Genomic DNA, 18,613 nt, shown 5'->3' with positions numbered 1-18,613 from the left:
GATATTCAACTATGAAATTTCCTTTATGTGCCCTTTCAGCATTGGTAATGAGGTGCTTCCTAGCCTTAGTTTAACTTTAGCCTGAACTCAATGTTTTTCCAGAGTTTCTCAGCTACCTGAGAGCAGGGAAAATAAAAAAAAAAAAATTATCTGGAAAATTCCTTTAGAGACTATTCATATCTTTGACAGGCATCTGAGCAGAAGAGGTCTGGAAAAGAAAGTAACTGAACCCTGCAGCTATAAGCTACTGTGTTTGTTTAGCACATGTTATAACTGGGTGCAGTTTGAATGGGTCTTGAAGCAAACTGTTGATACAGCAAGAGTGGTTTAAATCTGCTGGCAAATGTTGTGATTGAGTTTGTTCCAGCACTGACCACCTATACTGAAGGCTGCTACTAGTAAACTGAACTTCATTCATTGACCTTACAATGAGTATGACAGTTTAGGACAGAAGTTTCTTTATGAAGCTTGTCATACATGCAGTTGGCATGATCTTGTTCTGACTAAAATGCTAAGCATCAGAAAGCTTCACATCCAACTTGACAACAGAACCAGACACATGAGGATACTTAGTGAAGGATCCTATTAGGGTTCCCCTCCTCCATCAAAATATTTTCAATCTTTATACTACTCATATTGTATATATTCATATTGCATATATACACACTCAAAAAGCTCAATATCCTCAAATCTCAGCATTTTAAAAGTCTGAGCAGGAAACAAATGCCGTGGCAGCAGTATCTGCATTTTAAATGAACAAAAGCAGGTAATGATGAATTTCTATAGTACATGACAGCAAGCTGAAAGTTCCTAGATTTATATCAGATAAAGCTCATGGACACTAGAGGTACCTGGAGCTTCTTTCATATTCTCCAGGTAAAAGTATAGGTAATCACCATGCAGAAGCTAGCCAGATCTACCAAGGACAGTCACAAATATATCCCTGGGGTTTTAGCATAAACAAGTCTTGTCTAAGGCATAGTACTGTTTTCCTATTTAGCATAGCTTTCAGACATCCTGACAAACACAGGATTTTCCAAATACTGACACAGAATATTTGACATTTCACTTTGGTTCCCTAACTCCCCATACTTTCAAGGGTTGCTGGTAGAAGGTTTAACAGTGAAGTAGCTGAAGAACTAAATTATCAGGAAAACAGACTACATAGTGACATAAACTACACTACTAGTCTAGAAAGGCTTTCTAAACTTTTAGATAGCAAGATCTTCTCACAATACCTAAAGGTCTTGGAAAGAGGGACAACTGGTGACAATCGAGTATTTGACTTTCAGTAATAACACTACCTTGTCCTGCCACAGGTGGTGCAACACTTATCACCTAATGTTAGATTTTGAGTAGTATCCTAAAGCTCACTGAAGATTCAGATATCTTCTGCAACAGTTGCCACATTTCAGAAACCAGACTATCACCTATGTTTTGTTTAAATCAGGTGTAGAGGACAGACTTACACAAGAAACATGAAAGGAATTCACCAGGATAAATCTGACAGCATCAGCTAGTCTAGTAACCTTAAAGGGGATTCATAAATTATGGTTACTTCCAAAGTATTATACATAACAAAAAGTTCTCTGGTATACATAAAACACATTAAACTATAAATGCTAGACAGACAGCGTTTACATAAGCTTCTGGCTTCCTATATTAGTGTACTTATTGCACTCACCTCAACTGACTGAAGTTTTTCATCATGGAGATGAGGTGACCTTGGGTAAATATCAAGAAGATGAGGAGGACCATCAATATGTGTTCTTCTAATATGGTGTTTAAGAACTTCTTTATAATTAAATGAATCAAAGTTGGTTTTCCATAATAATACCTGTAAGAAGGCATTATATCAGCAACTACTTGAAGCCTATTCAGTGCCCAAAACATAACTATTCAGTGAAGTCTGTTATCACTAATAGATCACAACATCAGAATGAGACTGCTTTCATCACTTAGTCTGATCTCTACTACAGCACAGGCACTTCCCCAGAGTATCTTGTACTTCAAGTCTAATAAATATGGTTCAAGCTATTAAAAAAAAAAAAAAAAAGGAGGTCTCTAAAAGATGTCTCAATAATCATAAAACAAAGCAAACTTCTCTCCCACTGGACTGTAATAAGTTATTTTTCTGCCAAGTCAAGGAGTCATATACTATCAAATTTCTGTCCCCCATAAAGGCTTGCAGGTCAAATGAGAAAATCTGAGCAGGTAAGAGAAATGACAGAGTTCCACAGAACTCTAAAGCACCTGGTTCCAGTGTTTTAGCAACAGGAATCTGTTTTCTGAACCTTATCCAATTACATTCAAGTTAGAAACAATGTACAACAGTCACATCATGGCCAAATGCAGAAGTAAGGTAATAAAATGCAGAGGTAAAACAGCAGAAGGTAGTCTATCCAGCCTTACGGATACACCACAAAACCAAATCATAATGCACGCTATTGCTCTCTCATGTCACAAAACAATTAAATAACTTACAAATACAATTAAGTTTACCACAACTTTGCATGATTTGTGTCAGCTTTGTTACTTTAAGTGCTAAGGGAAAAAATAAAATTAAAAAGGAAGTTCATAACAATTAGAAGATGGCAGTTTCCAAAAGCCTAACACTGATTTTTATAGCTGCTCCCTAAATTAGAGGAAACAAAGATGGGACCATGATCTGACTTAAAATTACTTGCCTGTCCAGCCGAAAATATTTTTGACAACCATTAGAAGTATTTTTCAGAAATTATAAAACTACACATAAGTAGCACAAATCATATATTTGTTCACAGAAATTCCAAGCAGACTAAATATTTTTAATATATTCCTAAGTAGCTGCATTGTTACAAGTTCATTTCAGGTTCAACATCTTGCATGACTCGAGTGGAAGACCCTAAACGTGTGCTGGGAGACAGTGCGCCAATAAAGATGGACCCTCACTCACTCAGACATTAGTAACAGTGAAACCGGGATGCATGGATCTCAGTACAAACCACATAAACCTGCCTCAGAACCTGGCACTTGCAGGACAGTTAAGTGTTAGATTAGTTGATTCACAGCAGCTCACTGTGCTGTAAGAGGTAGGTCCTGCTTTCTCTTCCTCCTCAGCTGTGTAGTTCCACTACTTCCATCACCCCAATCCAGCATAAAGTTATTCAAATTTTTTATGTAGCTTTCCCCATTTTTAATACATGCACTTCACTTCCTCAAGTTAAGTGTAATATACCAATCATCATAAAAGAAAGTACTCATAAAAAGTAAGGTCAACAATTCAGGATTACCTAAGAATCAAATTTCATTTTGGAACTAAAAAATTCTAATTAAAAACCACTTTAGTACAGAAAATAAAAGATTAGACTAAGGAATAAATAAATATCTTTTTCCCATTCTTGGGCTTGGTTTTTTTTGCTTGTAAAATTAATACTGGAAGTTTGCTAACATTTTCGCTTTTCCAATAGCTGCAAGCCTTGGCACTGCTTCTGATGTCTTGTGATAGAAAGCAATTTTAAGTTTTCTTTGAGTGCTCTCAAGTCATTCTAGAAAGTGTGCTATCTGAAGCAGCAAATAAAAACCAGAAGCAGACTGTATTCTTTCTAATGATACTGAAGTTTTTAATTTAAAAGTATGTATTATTTTTCAAGACTGTCTCTGTTACTAGCTGAAACATATTTCAAACTCCACAAAATAGAAACATGATTTATGGTGAATTCAAAAGATCTTCATTTCTACAGCATGGCTTTCTGTGTCTACGTTGAGTTTTTCGTTTTTTATAACAGAAAACAATGAAAGAGAACTAGTATTAAGGAACATTTCAGACTGTAAAACTCTAAGTCTTGGGCTACACAAGTTCGTTCTTTTTTGGAGAATATAAAAACCTGACAGAGTTGATTCCAAGCTTGACAGTATTTTTGTAGTTATAAGATTTATCACAGCAGATGAAGTGTATGATTTGCTGTTTACATTTTTTTTTGTTTTAAATGCTCAAACAAGTCTTCCTTATATGAAATCCAGTACTTCACTGTTCCACCCATGTAAATTAGCAAAGCTAACACAAGATATCTTTCCCCAATTCTAGCCAAAGTTTTCCCAGTACAACTTAATTCTTACAGTTACAGAGTACTGACTTTAAAAGAAGTGAAAAGTTAACGGAGCACGTAGGCATCAATACTAGTTGCAACACAACTACTTTGTTGACAATGAATTGCAACATTTTAAATATTTCTCTTTAAAAGTCATTCGTTTAGTTTAATATGTAAAACAGAACTGGCTAGTATTATGGTCTTCTCATTGTGACATCCAACTGAAAGTAGTTAAGATCAAGCATTTAAATGATGTATTTATTTTTCTCCTCAAATTTACCTTTAGGCTAAACAAAGTCTATATAGCACACTACTAGTCAGAATGCATGTCAGCATACTGTAATTAGCATGTTACTGCAACACACTATATTTAACTCTCCTCCACTGTAACAAGCATTAAGACATTTAATTTAAAGAGACAATACCACAAACCTGAGCATCTGCTCCACCTGAGGCAAATTTTTCACCACCTTTTGAAAAAGCCACAGAAAGTACAGGTCCCTGAAAGAAAAAAAAAACATAGAGTAAAATTATGCTATTACTGTAATCATGGTATTTTAATGCAAAGAGAAAAACATTTATGCCGTTATCTAATATAAATAGATTTTTCAATTTTAATAAAATAAGGAACAATTTAACTGTAGTGAAATTTTTGCAAAACAACTTGAAGAGTCAATATTGCACATCTGTAATGCAATGCTGCATTGCAGTTACTACAATCAATACCAGGAAAATAGCGGCATTTTCCTTAGATTTTTATGCTTTAACTCTGCAATAAAAAATTATCAAATATATATTACATTACTCAAGACAATGTGTTTGAGTGATTCATTTTCAAAAGTAGGGTTTGTTTTGCATTAAGAGGAAAGGGAGAAAATGTCTGCCATTCTTCACAGAAGTTACCTTCCATATGCTTCCCCCTCCTTAGAAAGCACTGTTTTTCAATAGACAAAAAGATTTGACAACCAAGGGAGTGAACTATTAATGAATTCAGAACATGATCTATTACTTAACATTAAGCATGCATAAAATATTGGCAGATTAACTGCATGGTCATAGGCAAAATTGATGCATTTCTTTATGCACTTGCGACAATGTATATTAATACAACACTTTGCTGCCCAATAAAGTGTATCTTGCAACTTGCAGATAAAAGACACAATGGCATAAATGTTACTTTCCCTTTGAAAAGATACTGAATAATCTATTAAAATGTCTATTTAAATAGGATTATTGTGTATACCTTGTGTCCATGAAGAGTATAAATAAGTCTTCCTTCTAAGAGGTCCAAAATCTTAAGGGTACCATCAGTAGAAGCAGTGATGAGATAGTTACCAGAAGGATGGAATGATACACAATTAACCCCTGCTCTGTGAACTAATTTACAGAAGACAATATTCAAAGACTGTAGATATCTACTAACAGGAAATGTATACTTAATTTCTTTGCTCTTTTTTACTTCCCAAAGAACAACCTACTTCAGTTAAGAGAAAAACAACCAAAGTGTCAGGACATAGTAGCCTCTACAAAGTAATTTTCAGCACGGAACTAAGCAAATAAGAGAAGCATTGCAAAGGAATAATCAGGATTCAGACTGTATTTTTAGGGTTGCTAGACTACAAAAAATTACTTACAAAATGCCAGTATGACCTGCTTGTCCACCTTCCCCATCAAGGAATGAAATCATATAATCTAAATAAATACATTTTGTTGCAAAGAGCTCCATTCTAAAGAAAATATAATAAACTAAATCATTTTTACCTTTGTAATGCTGCAGTAGCTTGTTCATTCGAATATCCCAGAGTTTCACCGTATGATTGGAACCTGCAGAAGCTATACACGTACCACTTGGGTTGAAATCCACAAAATTTGCAAATCTAAATATATAAATGAAAATAGATTGATTACATGTTGCCACAGAAATATTTGGGAGTGTGTGTGTGTGTATATATATATATATATATATATATATATATATATATATAAAAACACCACAGAATTAACCCTAAGTTGCTACAAACTTGTGTGGAATCCACATGTATGGAAAATCAAATAAGGTATTTCAAGCAACTGAAATAAGCAGAAGAAAACAAAATGTGCATGATAAGTCAGACTATATAATCTGGATTTTGTTAAAAAGATAGTATAATTGTCCTGACTCAAACCTTCACAGTTTGCGTCAGAGTACAAACTTCCTAGAAGAAAGTGCTGCAAAGAGTTTGAAAACAGCAAGTAAAATAATTTTGTCTAAGAACAGAATATCTAGGTATCACAACCTTTTAGCTTAGAAAAAGGATAGAGAAGGCAGCCATGAAATTAGCAAAGCACGTATACAAGATTAATATTCCATTGCACTTCTTAATTAAAACTCTGGTCTCAAGATGTTTAAGAAAACTGCAGATAAGTAAAAGCAAGTATTTTCTAAACGTAAATGAGGCAGGTCACTGAAGCTAACAGAATACCATTTTCAACAAGTGGAGAACTCAAACTTCTATTCTTGAAGCATCCATTATCAAAATGGAGGAAAAACATGAAAACATTCAAAAATCCCAAAACAATCTGACTTCCCTCTGGCCTACTCCTTGACTGTTGGAAAACAGATGGATAAATACAGTCAGTTAACCTTTTTTGAAAAACGTGAAATTAATTATTTTAGTTTACATGGGTGGTAGAAGTTTGATCTATTTTCAGATATAACACATATAGACGTTAATACCACAAAACATGAATTTAATCTCATTCAAATGACACATTTACATTTCTCCTTTTTTTCTAGTAACACTTACCCTCCATAATCTAAGAAGTTATCGATACAAGTTTTATTTCTTGTATCCCAGATCTTAACAGATTTATCCTCACTGCAAGATGCTATTAGTCTTCCATCAGGTGAAAATCTGGAACATGCAAGTGTATAGATTGCTAAACAACTGATACTACCTAGATTAGCATTAGAGACATAAGTAACAAAACATCAAAACCAAGAAAGCCTGTTTGTTAAAATGTATAACATGCAGAGGACACTTGAATTTCTCATATTTCTCATGGAGTAACAAAACTGAAAAGAAAAGCTTCTCACCTCACTCCTCTCCCCTCCATTTCACAATCAGCTACAATTAAAAACAGAGCAATAACAAGAGAAGGGGGAGGGGATGAAGGTAACAGCAGCCTAAGGTTGTCACTTCAGATGCCAAAGAGATTATTATAGAAAACTATAGGCAAAAAGACAAAGAGGACACAGTAGAACCTTGCGTTCAATTTTAACCTACATATATATTCTCCTGTGAGTTCTCTCTAGACTTACAGACTGTCAGCAAAACATTCATGATTATTCCTAGACTAGCAGACTAGGTTTTTAAACAGGAAAATTGATTTCTCTATAATTTCACCAATCATTACTATCTTTCATACTGAGCAACTGCACAGGGACATTAGAACACTGTTCAAGAACTTTCAAATATGATTTATTTTTTAACAATCAGATACTTTGGAACTTTGTAGGGCTCTGCACTTCACCAGTGTTAAATTTCTTTCTCAAGAGGTTTAAATCAGGCCTCTCAACTGCAGATTTTCCATTAATATGGAGGGGAAAAAAAAAAAAAAAAAAAAAAAAAAAAATCAGCAAAAGAACAATCTTTTCTTGTCTTTGAAGAGCTGCCCTGCCTTTAAATAGAGTGCGAATCTTAACTTGCAGTACAAAGGCTATTTCTTCTACCTTTTCCAATGACGTAAGCTTAACTCATTTTGACTTATAACCATTCGTTTTATGCCACTACTGTTCCAAGAATAGTTGAGAAAACCCCTACTGTGCATAACAAATCCTGAAACAAGTGAATGCTGTGAAGTAAGTTCATACAGCACAAAAACATGCCAGACTGGGGAAAGACAGAATACTGACTGAAAATAAATACAGAAGGCCCTATTTGTCCTTTAAAGTGAAAGAATTAACACTCAGCAACAGATTTAATACGTACACATATTACACAGAGCAAGCTTTCAGACTTCAACTAGGAAACATATATAAAATGTGTGTGCATAAGATTGATTTATTAAAATTTCATTATTAGTGATAGATCATATTTATCATTCACAGATTTTTCATCTCTTAGTTCTGCCCTGGGAGATAAATCCCCTTTTTTTAGGAGTTCTGCTTCTTTACAAAGAGAATAAAAACAATGCTTACTTGGCACAGCGAACCCAATGAGTGTGTTGGAACAGGGAAAACAAAAGGCACTGATGGCGAACACTCCATATTTTTATTGATTTATCATTGGATCCTGAAACTAGAAAGTGGCCATCATGCGAGAAGCTCGCACTACGAACAGATGCAGTATGACCTTTCAGTACTGATGATTCTCCATGACTAGGGGAGGGAAAAAAAAACAAACAAACAAACAACCACCAAAACACAATTATATTAAACTGAGAGTTTAAAATCCCATAAAACTCAAAGTTAACATATTTGGAATCTTATACAATGAAAAAGCAACTTATACAGGCTAAATCTTAGTGTTGCCAATATTTTTTACCTTATTTGAATACTGATTATTAGAATAACACTTTAAAGTAAATGTATTTAATATGACCAATTTTAGAGAACAGTGCAATTAACTAGCAACATTAGCCTCCATACAGTATTTGAAAAATAATTTATTATATTTTGATAGTAATCTACTAAATGCTTAAAGTAACACCAGTCTTTCTAAGATCATTCTGAATAGTTCTCGTAATCACTACTACTTAAGAACAGTCTAAAAAGACAAGTAAAAATATTTTTTCCACAAATGCTATTTTTTTGTTTCCTTCACCACTTGTCTCCCCAAAATGAAGTGAAGCCATGCAATCCTTACTAAAAGAAATACATTCTTTAAGCCGGAGAAATACTACCAAGCATAGTCCTACACACATGAAATTATCACCTGTGAATTGCTATATTTTTCTTTTGAAACTACAGAATATTCAGTAAGAACAAAATGAGACAGTAAAGAACCATGTTGCCTGTGATCCCCAAACTCTATTTCTGTCAAAGCCCAGGAATGTGGGAGGGAAATAGAAACTCTTCTTGGGTAAAGACTCCAATATTCACATTAATGAAACACATAGTCAGCATTGTCCAGTTATACTCACATGCAAGGAATCCATAGTCTGACAGTACGATCTTGAGAAGCTGAAGCAAGTAGCTGCCCATCTGGTGAGAACTGTACGCTGGTCACGGCTTCTGCATGGCCTACAAATCTGTAAGCTCTGCACTGTGTCTTCAGCTTCCACACCATAAGAAACCTATCCAAAGAGGAGGTAGCTGCCAAGAAATAAACAATATTATGAGTCCACTCACTGTCATTAGAAAAATCAGAGCTAATGACTATGAATTTGGATTCACCAGTGAACTTACTGGGTATTAGGGAAAGGGAGCAGTTACTGGGTTTTAATGGGATACTTGGCCTAAGCAGAAGCCTAACAGACAGCAATGCCAACACCAGGCTTTTGGAAGGACATCAGAAGACTGGGAGGAGTAAAGGATAATTCTTCACAGGTATTTAAGTATGAATTTTTTTAATACTAACATTTGCCTAGTTCAAAACACAATGTGAAGTTTTCAGTCCAGTAATAAAAACAACCATGAACTTTTTTTTTGCAGTCACTTTACAGGTGGCCCATACTATCTACATTTGAGAGGGCAGACATAAAACTTTTACCAGAGCTTGATCTTTTTCAGGAAACTATAAGCAGCAAAAGCAATGAGCAGCTGAATTAAACGGACAAGTGTGATATTCCTACACCCCTATTATCTTCATTTCTGCTAAGTGCTAGCATGCAGGACATAAATAAAAACAAGGGATTCAAAACTCCCACCCCTCAGTTATAAAATTCCTATCCCTAGTACAGAAAAGGAGGGAGAGGAAGAACAGGAACCTCCTGGAAGTTGAGGAGGACATGAAAAGGATGGCTCTTCCCTTCCCAACCTCTTTCAAGCACCAACATAGCACAAAGAAATGGAGTCCGTTTATTAGCATGTGTGTCAAGGCAAGCCTTGAACAAAATATTATATATTAAATTCTCCTTAGAGATTTGGCACTGAGATATTATTTTACTCCCAAAAGACTGGCTTCTGGTAAAAGATATGGGACCAGACTATCCCTACATCCATATCAATAGGCTGAAATTTGGCCAGAAATACAGGATATTTTCCCCCCTTTAACTTTTCAGAACTCTATTTTACAGCAGGCTCTTCCTAATAGTACACGAATGATTTCTTTTTTCCCCATTTGATTCAGAAAAATGTGACCTAGAGCAGCATAAAACAGAAAGGAAAAAGTGAAATGTAAGCTAAAATAGAATTTGAAAGCATCACGTTGGATACGTGGAACAAGCAAGATTGATGGTTTCTAAAAGAAATAATGCACAAAATAGCAAATACCTGTGGTACCTTATGAACTGCACAAAGGCCGTGTAATACCAGCGGTCTTTGCTTTCAGTTCTAAAAACTGAAGGAAGTATGTTAAAAGATGACACTACAATAAAGTCAAAGTCTGGTTTCTTATAACTTGCTCTCTCACAGATGGATTATCCCAAGGTTAATGAGACACAAGCAGGGATCTGAACTTCTCCTTTCCCTGGGACATCCACAAGCGTCTTCCCTATTCTCCCTGTTGCCTACGCTCACACAGCATCCTCTCTCCATCCTTAGGTAGGTTTCCCTCTTGAAGCCACACGCTCATTACCATGACACTCAAAGGCTATTATTATCTCTGATACTGCAGTTCCAGCCCAGCTGACACCACCACAGGGGTGAAGGAGGGAAGAAGTTCAGGACCTGCACAGGAAAGGGTGAGTAACTGGTAGACCTGCTGCAGAATTATCTTCCTAAGGAGCATAGGCTGATGTGACTCTATATCTGAAAAGCACAGGAGAGGCAGAAACCCAGACAAAGAAACTCTAAGCCAAAACTCTGAACCTATATTCAACTTTGGCCCTTATCCTGCCAAGGAAGCCAGGTCTCTTTACCATTAACAAGCCTCAGCCAAACCAAGATATTCCCTGTTCAGGCAGGCTGAAATCAATTTTGGTGCATATGGCCAATACCTATGCATTTTGCTGTAACAGTAAACATCTTATCTTAGCTAACCAGAGGCACTAAATACAAGGGTCTATAGGGTAATGATGTTGCCAGTAATGATTTCCATTATCAATACTAATCTTAAAAACAGTTTAATACATGAAAAATGTACTTTACTATTATCAAATAAACTTCTCTAATTCTTTTTTTATTCTGTTTTAAGGGATTTTGCCTACTTCATAACAACACTTCTCCAATTTACACAAGCACAGGATCTTAAGGGTTGCTTCTTAATCCTTTATGCATTTTTCTCCCCTCAAGTCCATATTGTCCATGTATTTAAGTGTTCAAAAGGAGGGAAGCAAGAACCTTCCAGGACAGATTACACATGAGGTCCTACAGCAACACAGACCGGACCCAGTTGATGTGTTCTGTCAGCACTTGCTAAGTATGCCAGAGCCCTGCAGTCTGACTTTCAATTACCAGACCACCAGTCCACAACAGATCTCCAAGGCTAAATTTAAAATATTGAAATCGAAACAAAAGAAACGCAGAAGGTAGAAAAGAAATTTATAGGATGGGCTGTACCACAAACAGGTCTGTTGCTCATGTATCCCAGAAGACACAACATAACCAGAACCATGTTTAAAGGTGAAAGACAAAATTTGTCCTTGATGTAGAAATGAAAATATTTGATCAACTGAAAAATATAACTAGAAGAAAACTGAAAATTCCCACTGAGCTGACTTCAATATGCAACTTAGTCCAGTTTACAGCCTCGGTGCTTTTTTTTTTTTTTTTTTTTAACATCAGTGCTTTCCGCACACACCCAAGTATAGCTGACACATCTCTAGATAATTTGCTTTTCTGGTGATGAGTCATAACAGAATTGAACACAAAAGAATTAAGACTTGGCCTTAAGCAAAGGCCAAGTTTACACACTGCTTTGCTGCAGTTCTCTTAAACAAATATCTGGGCTTCACATACGCCACAAAAATTTTTTTACAGTATTTGAGATGAAATCAAATTCAATTTACAAGTTGTGAATATTGATGGTATACATTTTCATATATACACATATATATATATGAAGACACAAGTTGCCGCAATATGGAATTACCATTACACTCCATTTCCCTGAATACCACAGTAGTGACTACAAGTTGTGCAAAAGATCAGAAGAGACATACTCTGCCAGGCTTTAACAGCTAGATGTACCCCTTGGTCACCCTTTCTTCCCCCCACATCCTGAAGCACCTCCAACATAATTATCTCAGGCAGTGCAAGAATTACAGGTCAGATGGAGTACAGGGCTGTGCATGTGATGCGTGTGCAAATACTCAACCAGCAAATACTCACCACCAAAAAACCCACACACTTTACAGGAACCTTGCAAATCTCAGTGTGATAAAGTGCAATGTCACTATACAAACACATTTACCAGTGATTTGCAAGATTTCCTGCTTGGAGGAAAACAATTATTAATTGAACCTCTCTCAAGGGAACCAATCTGGAATTCTAAGTACAGTGAACATTTAATAACTTCCATAAGTTCAAGTTCATGGCAGTTTTTAGTGTATGTCACATGTACTTACACAAGTGGAAAAGAACTGAAAAAGAGGTCAACACACTAGCCAGCATTTTTAATTCTGGATTTTATTTTTTCGAAAGAAATCCCAAAGCCCTCCCACATTTATTCAGTGTTAAGCTTACATTCAATTTCTTTTAAGTCACTTAAAATCAGTAGTTTAAAATATACACAAGTGTTCCCCAAGTTTTCAAAGTCTAACAGCAAAGAAAATCTTTCAGAGTTTCAGATTTTCTAGAAATCCGTACACACTGAAAAACAACTGGATTGGAGTATTTCTGTAGAATTGCTGCAACTCAGTTCAAAGTTAGTAGAACTTGAAACGGCAAGGTCTTTTTTTTTTTCTCTTTCTCTCTCCTCCTCTAGTTCCTCTACCACCCCCAACCTTTTTTATTCCCATTGGGAACAATTTTTTTTTTTTTTTATTTATAGGGCCAGGTTATTTACTTATGCTTTTTTTTTTTTTTTTTTTTTAGTTTTTAAATAACCATGAAAATAGAATAGGAGGTGGTAGGAAGAAGGAGGAAGGGTTCAGATTCATACAGAAAGAGTAACTTTCCAAACTTTAAGAGGCAGGTTCACTTAGACTTATTGCTTAAATAGGTAAGGAACACTTTGGATGTCAGTTTTAACATGAAGGTAGTTCTTTATATGAAATGTAGTTTTTGCCAAGTCCTAAAAAAGTTAATTGTATAAAAGTTGCATAGTCTATATTCACACCATTTAATTAATTACTTTCATCTGAGGAAACACGCATCGCACATACAACTTATGTTCTGCCATGTAGGAGAACCCAGGCCTTTTTCCTGTCATTTCTATTGATTGTGACAGTCTACAGCAAGTTTTTCACAAAAGGACATACTTTATATAATTTATTGCCCCAGTACATAGTGACTGGCTGCCTTTTAAAATTTGATAAATGGTTCATAACTTGTAGGTCCACAAAAGAATTTGCTGCTGCAGAGTGGAATGGAATTTTTCAGGACTGTCTCCCTTATATAGTAAAGAAGTTCCCTTTTTCCAGAAAGAAAAAAAAAAAAAAAAAAAAATCAGCTTAGGGAAAAAAAAAATAATAGCGAATAACCTCCTAAAAATAAGTCAAAGACTTAAAACAACCCATGCCACACAGTGGCAAGCATTTTTAGCATGATTCAAAGCTACATTCCGTTCCAAATTTTCTTCTTATGTTCCCCTCCTATCTTAGCCTGCTTCCACCCAAACCTCTCAAATCTTTAAAACCACTAAGATTCAAGAATATTTCTTAAATTACTCTTGCCTTTTTTTTTTTTTTGCAAATCTTCATTTATTTCAGGTCTCACTTGCTCCCTTTTAACCCTTCTACCTACTAACACCTGCAGCAAATGCCCAGCTACTACATTCCTCAAGTATCCAGATTCTTATTGCTCACTAGCTCAAGTTCCTACCTGCCAGCCCCATGTCAAGAATTATTACACTGTGGCTACTGAAAACATTCATCACTTCAGTGAAAGTAATCAAAAAAGCTGGAATGCCTGAAACATTAAGTGTTCAACTTAAATCATATAAAGCTACAAGATTATTTTTTTCAAGTACACAATGTATCTATCACATCTACTGCCTATAATCGCACTCAAACCAGATTAGTGACACAATTCAAGAATCAATGTTCTTCAAAACTCAGCAAAACAGGATATAGAAAACATCCTAAATAAATTGTTCTGTGAACCACCTAACCAACAAATCTTGGTTTCCTCCAAGCTGCCCTTTGCATTTTCAACTCCCCTCACTTCAGGAACACCAGCTTCCCAACCTTACCTGAGGTCTCCATGGTACTACCGTGGCTAGAAAACATATGCTGCATTATCTCAAAACTCTACCTAGGGCTGATGCATGCCAGCTGTTGCCAAACAATGCAAAATAAAACAGCCCAAGTTTTCCTCTGCATCTCCTTCCTCTAAGCTACTGACAGGAAAAAAAAAAGGATACATTGTATGGTCACCTAAGTTAGGTGTCTCTAGGATGCCAGGCTTAAGGTGGAAAAGCTTACACAGAGGCAACGTAAATATTAAAGATATAGCTAAGAAACAGCAGTAGCCAATACAATTCTGTGCTTTCTTTTCTTCTCCATTACCTTTAAACAGAATTCTCGTAAGGCAACTATTTCTTCCCATTTGTGGTATGGCCAGCACATCCCTGGGTTCCACTGCTACCTCACTCTAAACGCATGAGAGCTCCTGACTCACCCTCATGAGGTAAGTTTTCCAGAATAGGCACAAGACTGCAAAGCAGTGCCAAAGCCCATCTGCTAAAAAAACTTCATTTTCTTCACTGTAATATAGCTAGTTGTCACCCTGAAACCCTTAAGAGCCTGTAAATTCCCAGAAAACTGCAAAATATTACAAGGCTTAAGACTCAACTTTCCACATCGATGTTGATTCAATCACATGCTACTGTAGCATTACTTAGGGTGTTAGATACATATCTGAAAATGTAACTGCAACATAGGTCAGTTAATTCCACTGCAAGAACCTTAACTTTTACTTTGGTAAGTAAAGATTTTTTTACTTTCATGTAACACTATCTTGCAGGTTTAATCTGTAGAATTTTTTTTTTTAAAGAAAAAAAAAATCCCTTCTCAGTCCACTCAAAAGCCTTTGTTTAACCATAATCAAGACAGACCAAAGAAAGAAAATAACAGATCAAAATTTTACAAAAATAAAAGACATTAGATCTGTATTCAATGTTTTAGAAACTAAATCCCAGTATTTACTTTTGCTTTCCATACAGTTCACCACAGCAAATATAGTTTTTACACCACTAGAAATGCATCTGAAGACATTCCAAGGTATACAACTAAACGTCACTATCTGCTCACGCATATAAAAACCTTGGAGATCACAGTCCATTTGACTTGTACTACCAGCAGTGATTATTTCTCAAATTTCCAAATCTGATTTTTATCTGCAGCATTACAAGCTTCCATTTGCACATCAGCACGCCCCTCAGTTGTACGATAAGCAGTAAGGCACTTTCCCGAATGAGGATGATAAATAGTCCCATCTTCTTTGAAATGCCATATAATAATTTCTGGGATAGGAGATCCATCTTTTGGGCAGCTCCTCATACCTATGAAGTCTTCATGCTCAGGGACTTCAGCACATAGCTCAGTTACAGAGTTAAATCTAATCTCCTTATTTGATGTGTATTCAAAAAATTGATTGCCTCCCTGACCATGACATCCGAAGAGAGAAAGGTGAGCCCCTGTAGGATGATGTTCTGGTAAGACATAGTCAAGGCATTCAGAAGCTATTCCTGCGCTGCGGATAGCACCATGCCAGCCAGGACGATCTTCCGGTACATGCAACTCAGCAAATATGTTTTTTAAATACCAGTTAAAACTCTTGCATTTCAAACGCTCTCTTAGTATCTTTCTCTCAGAAATATCTCCATAGTTTTCTTTTTTTGCTGAAGGATTTCTGTTGTAAAAGTGCTCTTTGTACTCATCCATCCACACCTCTGCAGCACGTGCCGTGTTCTGAAGGAAATTTGGTCTAGCATAGGGCGCACGCTTTGGAAACACATGGCCTACATGGGAGCATGGATGAATTTCCAACATGCCTCCACACTGCCAAACCCTAAATGATAATTCTAAGTTCTCCCCTCCCCAAACATCCATTCCTGTATCGTAGGTACCCAGGTACTCAAAATACTTCTTGCTGACAGCAAACAAGCCACCAGCCATAGTTGGGGATCTGATTGGGTCAGTTTCAGATTTGCGCCTGAGGCGTTCATGTTTAGGCACCGAGTGCCACTGGAACGTCAGCCGCCAGTCAAACCCCCCAATCATGGGCTCTGCCGTCTGCATGTAGTATTCAAATGTTTTCCAGTCAATGGTGTCAATGACAGGACAAATAATAACAGTCTCGTTCTCAGCAATCCTCTCAAGCAGTGGTTCCAGCCAACCAGAGACACATTCACAGTGACAGTCTAGAAACGTGAGGACATCACCAGTAGCAAAGGTAGCGCCAATTAAGCGTGCACGAACCAATCCTTCTCGTTTGTTGGTTCTTATCAAACGAACTCTTTTCAGACTGCTTATGTATTTTTCAAGTTCAGTCTTCAAATACACTTTATCACTCAAGTCATCCACCAGTATAATTTCTTTTAGAAGCACTGAAGGTGATGTTTCAAGAACACTATGTATGGTCCGCAGCAACGTTGACCAGGCTTCGTTGTAAAAAGCAATTATAACAGATGTTGTGGGCAGTCTTCTGTAGTCGTAAGATTTAGTTTTACAACCACTCAGTCGATTATCTTCAATGTGCCGGTGAAGAGAGATTTTATCACTCAAATAAATATTAATTGCATACTTCTCAATCAGCTCTTCTTCCTGTTTCTTCTCCTCGGGACTCAGCTGCAGGCGAGAGGGCTTACCCCATTCTCCAGGGGCATAAGGATCAGGCGGGGATTTGTCATAAACTGGACGAGCCAAATCCACAGCCTCTTCTGCTCTGTCAGAAAAGCGCCTCTCCCACTTCCCTTTGGTGATGCTCTCCCCGGCGAGGGAGGCACCGAAGGAAGAAACCGACAGCTCGACCACAAAGTAAGCGATCATCAAGAAGCCGAGAAATACGCAGCTTTTGCGGACCCACGTCCATCTTCTTGCCAGACGGATCCTCATCGTAGGCGATTAAGAGCAGCTCCTAGCAGAGCAGAGCTCCAGGCGCCACTGCTGGCTGCCCCCGCGCCCCCAGGACGGAGGGGGCTGCAGGCACTCCCAGCTTCGGGCTGGGGCCGCCGGCCGAGGTGGCTACCAGTCCCTCCGCAGCGGGCCCAGAGGTTTCCGGGGGACCGCGGGGGGAGCGGGGCAGCAGAGAAGGCAGCAGAGCAGCCCCCCGCCCCTCCGGCCTCGGCGCTCCCCTCACTTACTTCCTCCTCCTCCTCCCCCCCTCTCGCCGCGGGACAAACCCCTCCTCCCGCCTTGTGGTTTGCTCAAAAAGTTGTCGCTTAAGGAAGGGGCAGAGACTCCGCGGCCCTCCCGGCCGGCACGGGAGCCCGCCCCGCCTCCGCGCCCGGACCTGCACCCGGAACCGCCCGGCGGCTCCGCCGGCTGCCGGGAGGGAGGGAGCGAGCGAGCGACCCGCCCGGAAAGGAAACGGCGCCCGGCCCCGCCGCCGCGCCCCCCGCACTCACCCAGACCCGCAGCGTCCGCGTTGAAGCTGACGCCCGTCACCGCAGCTCTGTGGCCTCGGAAAGGCCGGATCAGGACGGGGTCCTCCTGGGGGAGAGGGTGCGCACCGTCAGCCGCCGGGCGGGGGCGGCCCCCCCGCCAGCCCCCCCACCCCTCGGGCACTGTTAACGTCCCACAGGCGACAGGAGCACGGCGGCGAGTGGTCCCTGCACCCTGACCGCTCCCACCGGCTGCTACCGCTCAGCCCTCAGCGCCGGGCGGGGCCCGCCGGCCGCGGGGCCCGCTCGCAGGCCAGCGGCCGCAGCTCGCCTGCCCGCGACGCGCCGCCCTGGCTGCCCGGGGCCGGGCCCTTACCAGCGCGGAGGCCATGGGCGGGGCGGGGCGCCGCGAGAACGGCAACTGCCGCAGCGGCGCGGCGCGGCGGCCCGTCAAACGCCCCGCGCGTCCAGGCGTGACCGGCCGAGCCCCGAGTTCGTCCGCGGCGCCAACACCGCATCTGTCGATCCGCTCACTCAGTGGCCGCCCGCGGGGGGCGGGGCCGCAGAGCAGCCTATCCGCCGAGTAGGCGCTCGACTCCCCCTTAAAGGCACAGAGCGCCGCGCCCCACGCGTTGCCTGGCTACGGCGCGGGCGAGCGGCGCCGCCTCAGCAGCGCCCGGGTTTTCCCGGCCGGGCCCGGCGCGGAGCTGCCCGCTCGGTCGGGCCGGGGCAAACTGAAGTCTCTTGTCTCCG

General features: G+C 39.2%; 2 protein-coding genes across 5 annotated transcripts in view; both read right to left on the bottom strand.

Moving 5' to 3' along the window:
• POC1B (POC1 centriolar protein B) overlaps window positions 1–18,361 on the bottom strand; it is a 55,074-nt gene extending 36,713 nt beyond the window's left edge. For 2 of the 4 annotated variants that reach the window (XM_074827092.1, XM_074827091.1), the window contains exons 1-9: window positions 18,237–18,348; window positions 17,885–17,969; window positions 9,195–9,366; window positions 8,251–8,430; window positions 6,857–6,964; window positions 5,832–5,947; window positions 5,314–5,447; window positions 4,503–4,571; window positions 1,685–1,837 (exon numbers count right to left, since the gene is read on the bottom strand). In XM_074827092.1, coding sequence (XP_074683193.1) covers window positions 1,685–1,837; window positions 4,503–4,571; window positions 5,314–5,447; window positions 5,832–5,947; window positions 6,857–6,964; window positions 8,251–8,430; window positions 9,195–9,366; window positions 17,885–17,969; window positions 18,237–18,251 — 1,032 coding nt within the window. In that variant the 5' untranslated portion in view covers window positions 18,252–18,348. Of the gene's footprint in view, window positions 1–1,684; window positions 1,838–4,502; window positions 4,572–5,313; window positions 5,448–5,831; window positions 5,948–6,856; window positions 6,965–8,250; window positions 8,431–9,194; window positions 9,367–17,884; window positions 17,970–18,236 lie in introns of all 4 variants that reach the window. The other 2 variants (XM_074827094.1, XM_074827093.1) reach the window with 2 other exon arrangements.
• On the bottom strand, window positions 12,759–17,813 carry GALNT4 (polypeptide N-acetylgalactosaminyltransferase 4). The gene has a single exon (XM_074827090.1). It carries the CDS (start codon window positions 17,370–17,372, stop codon window positions 15,621–15,623), a length of 1,752 nt encoding a protein of 583 aa, XP_074683191.1. The 5' UTR covers window positions 17,373–17,813; the 3' UTR covers window positions 12,759–15,620.
• Window positions 18,362–18,613: the final 252 nt, after the last annotated feature.

Source organism: Strix aluco, chromosome 5 (genome assembly GCF_031877795.1).
Source record: "Strix aluco isolate bStrAlu1 chromosome 5, bStrAlu1.hap1, whole genome shotgun sequence".
Classification (NCBI taxonomy): Eukaryota; Metazoa; Chordata; class Aves; order Strigiformes; family Strigidae; genus Strix; species Strix aluco.
Note: the sequence above shows the minus strand (reverse complement) of the source record. Positions and strands in the feature narration are given on the sequence as shown.

Bases quoted from the DNA above. Each gene is read 5' to 3' on its own strand.
- GALNT4 (XM_074827090.1), bottom strand. From the start codon at position 17,372: ATGAGGATCCGTCTGGCAAGAAGATGGACGTGGGTCCGCAAAAGCTGC.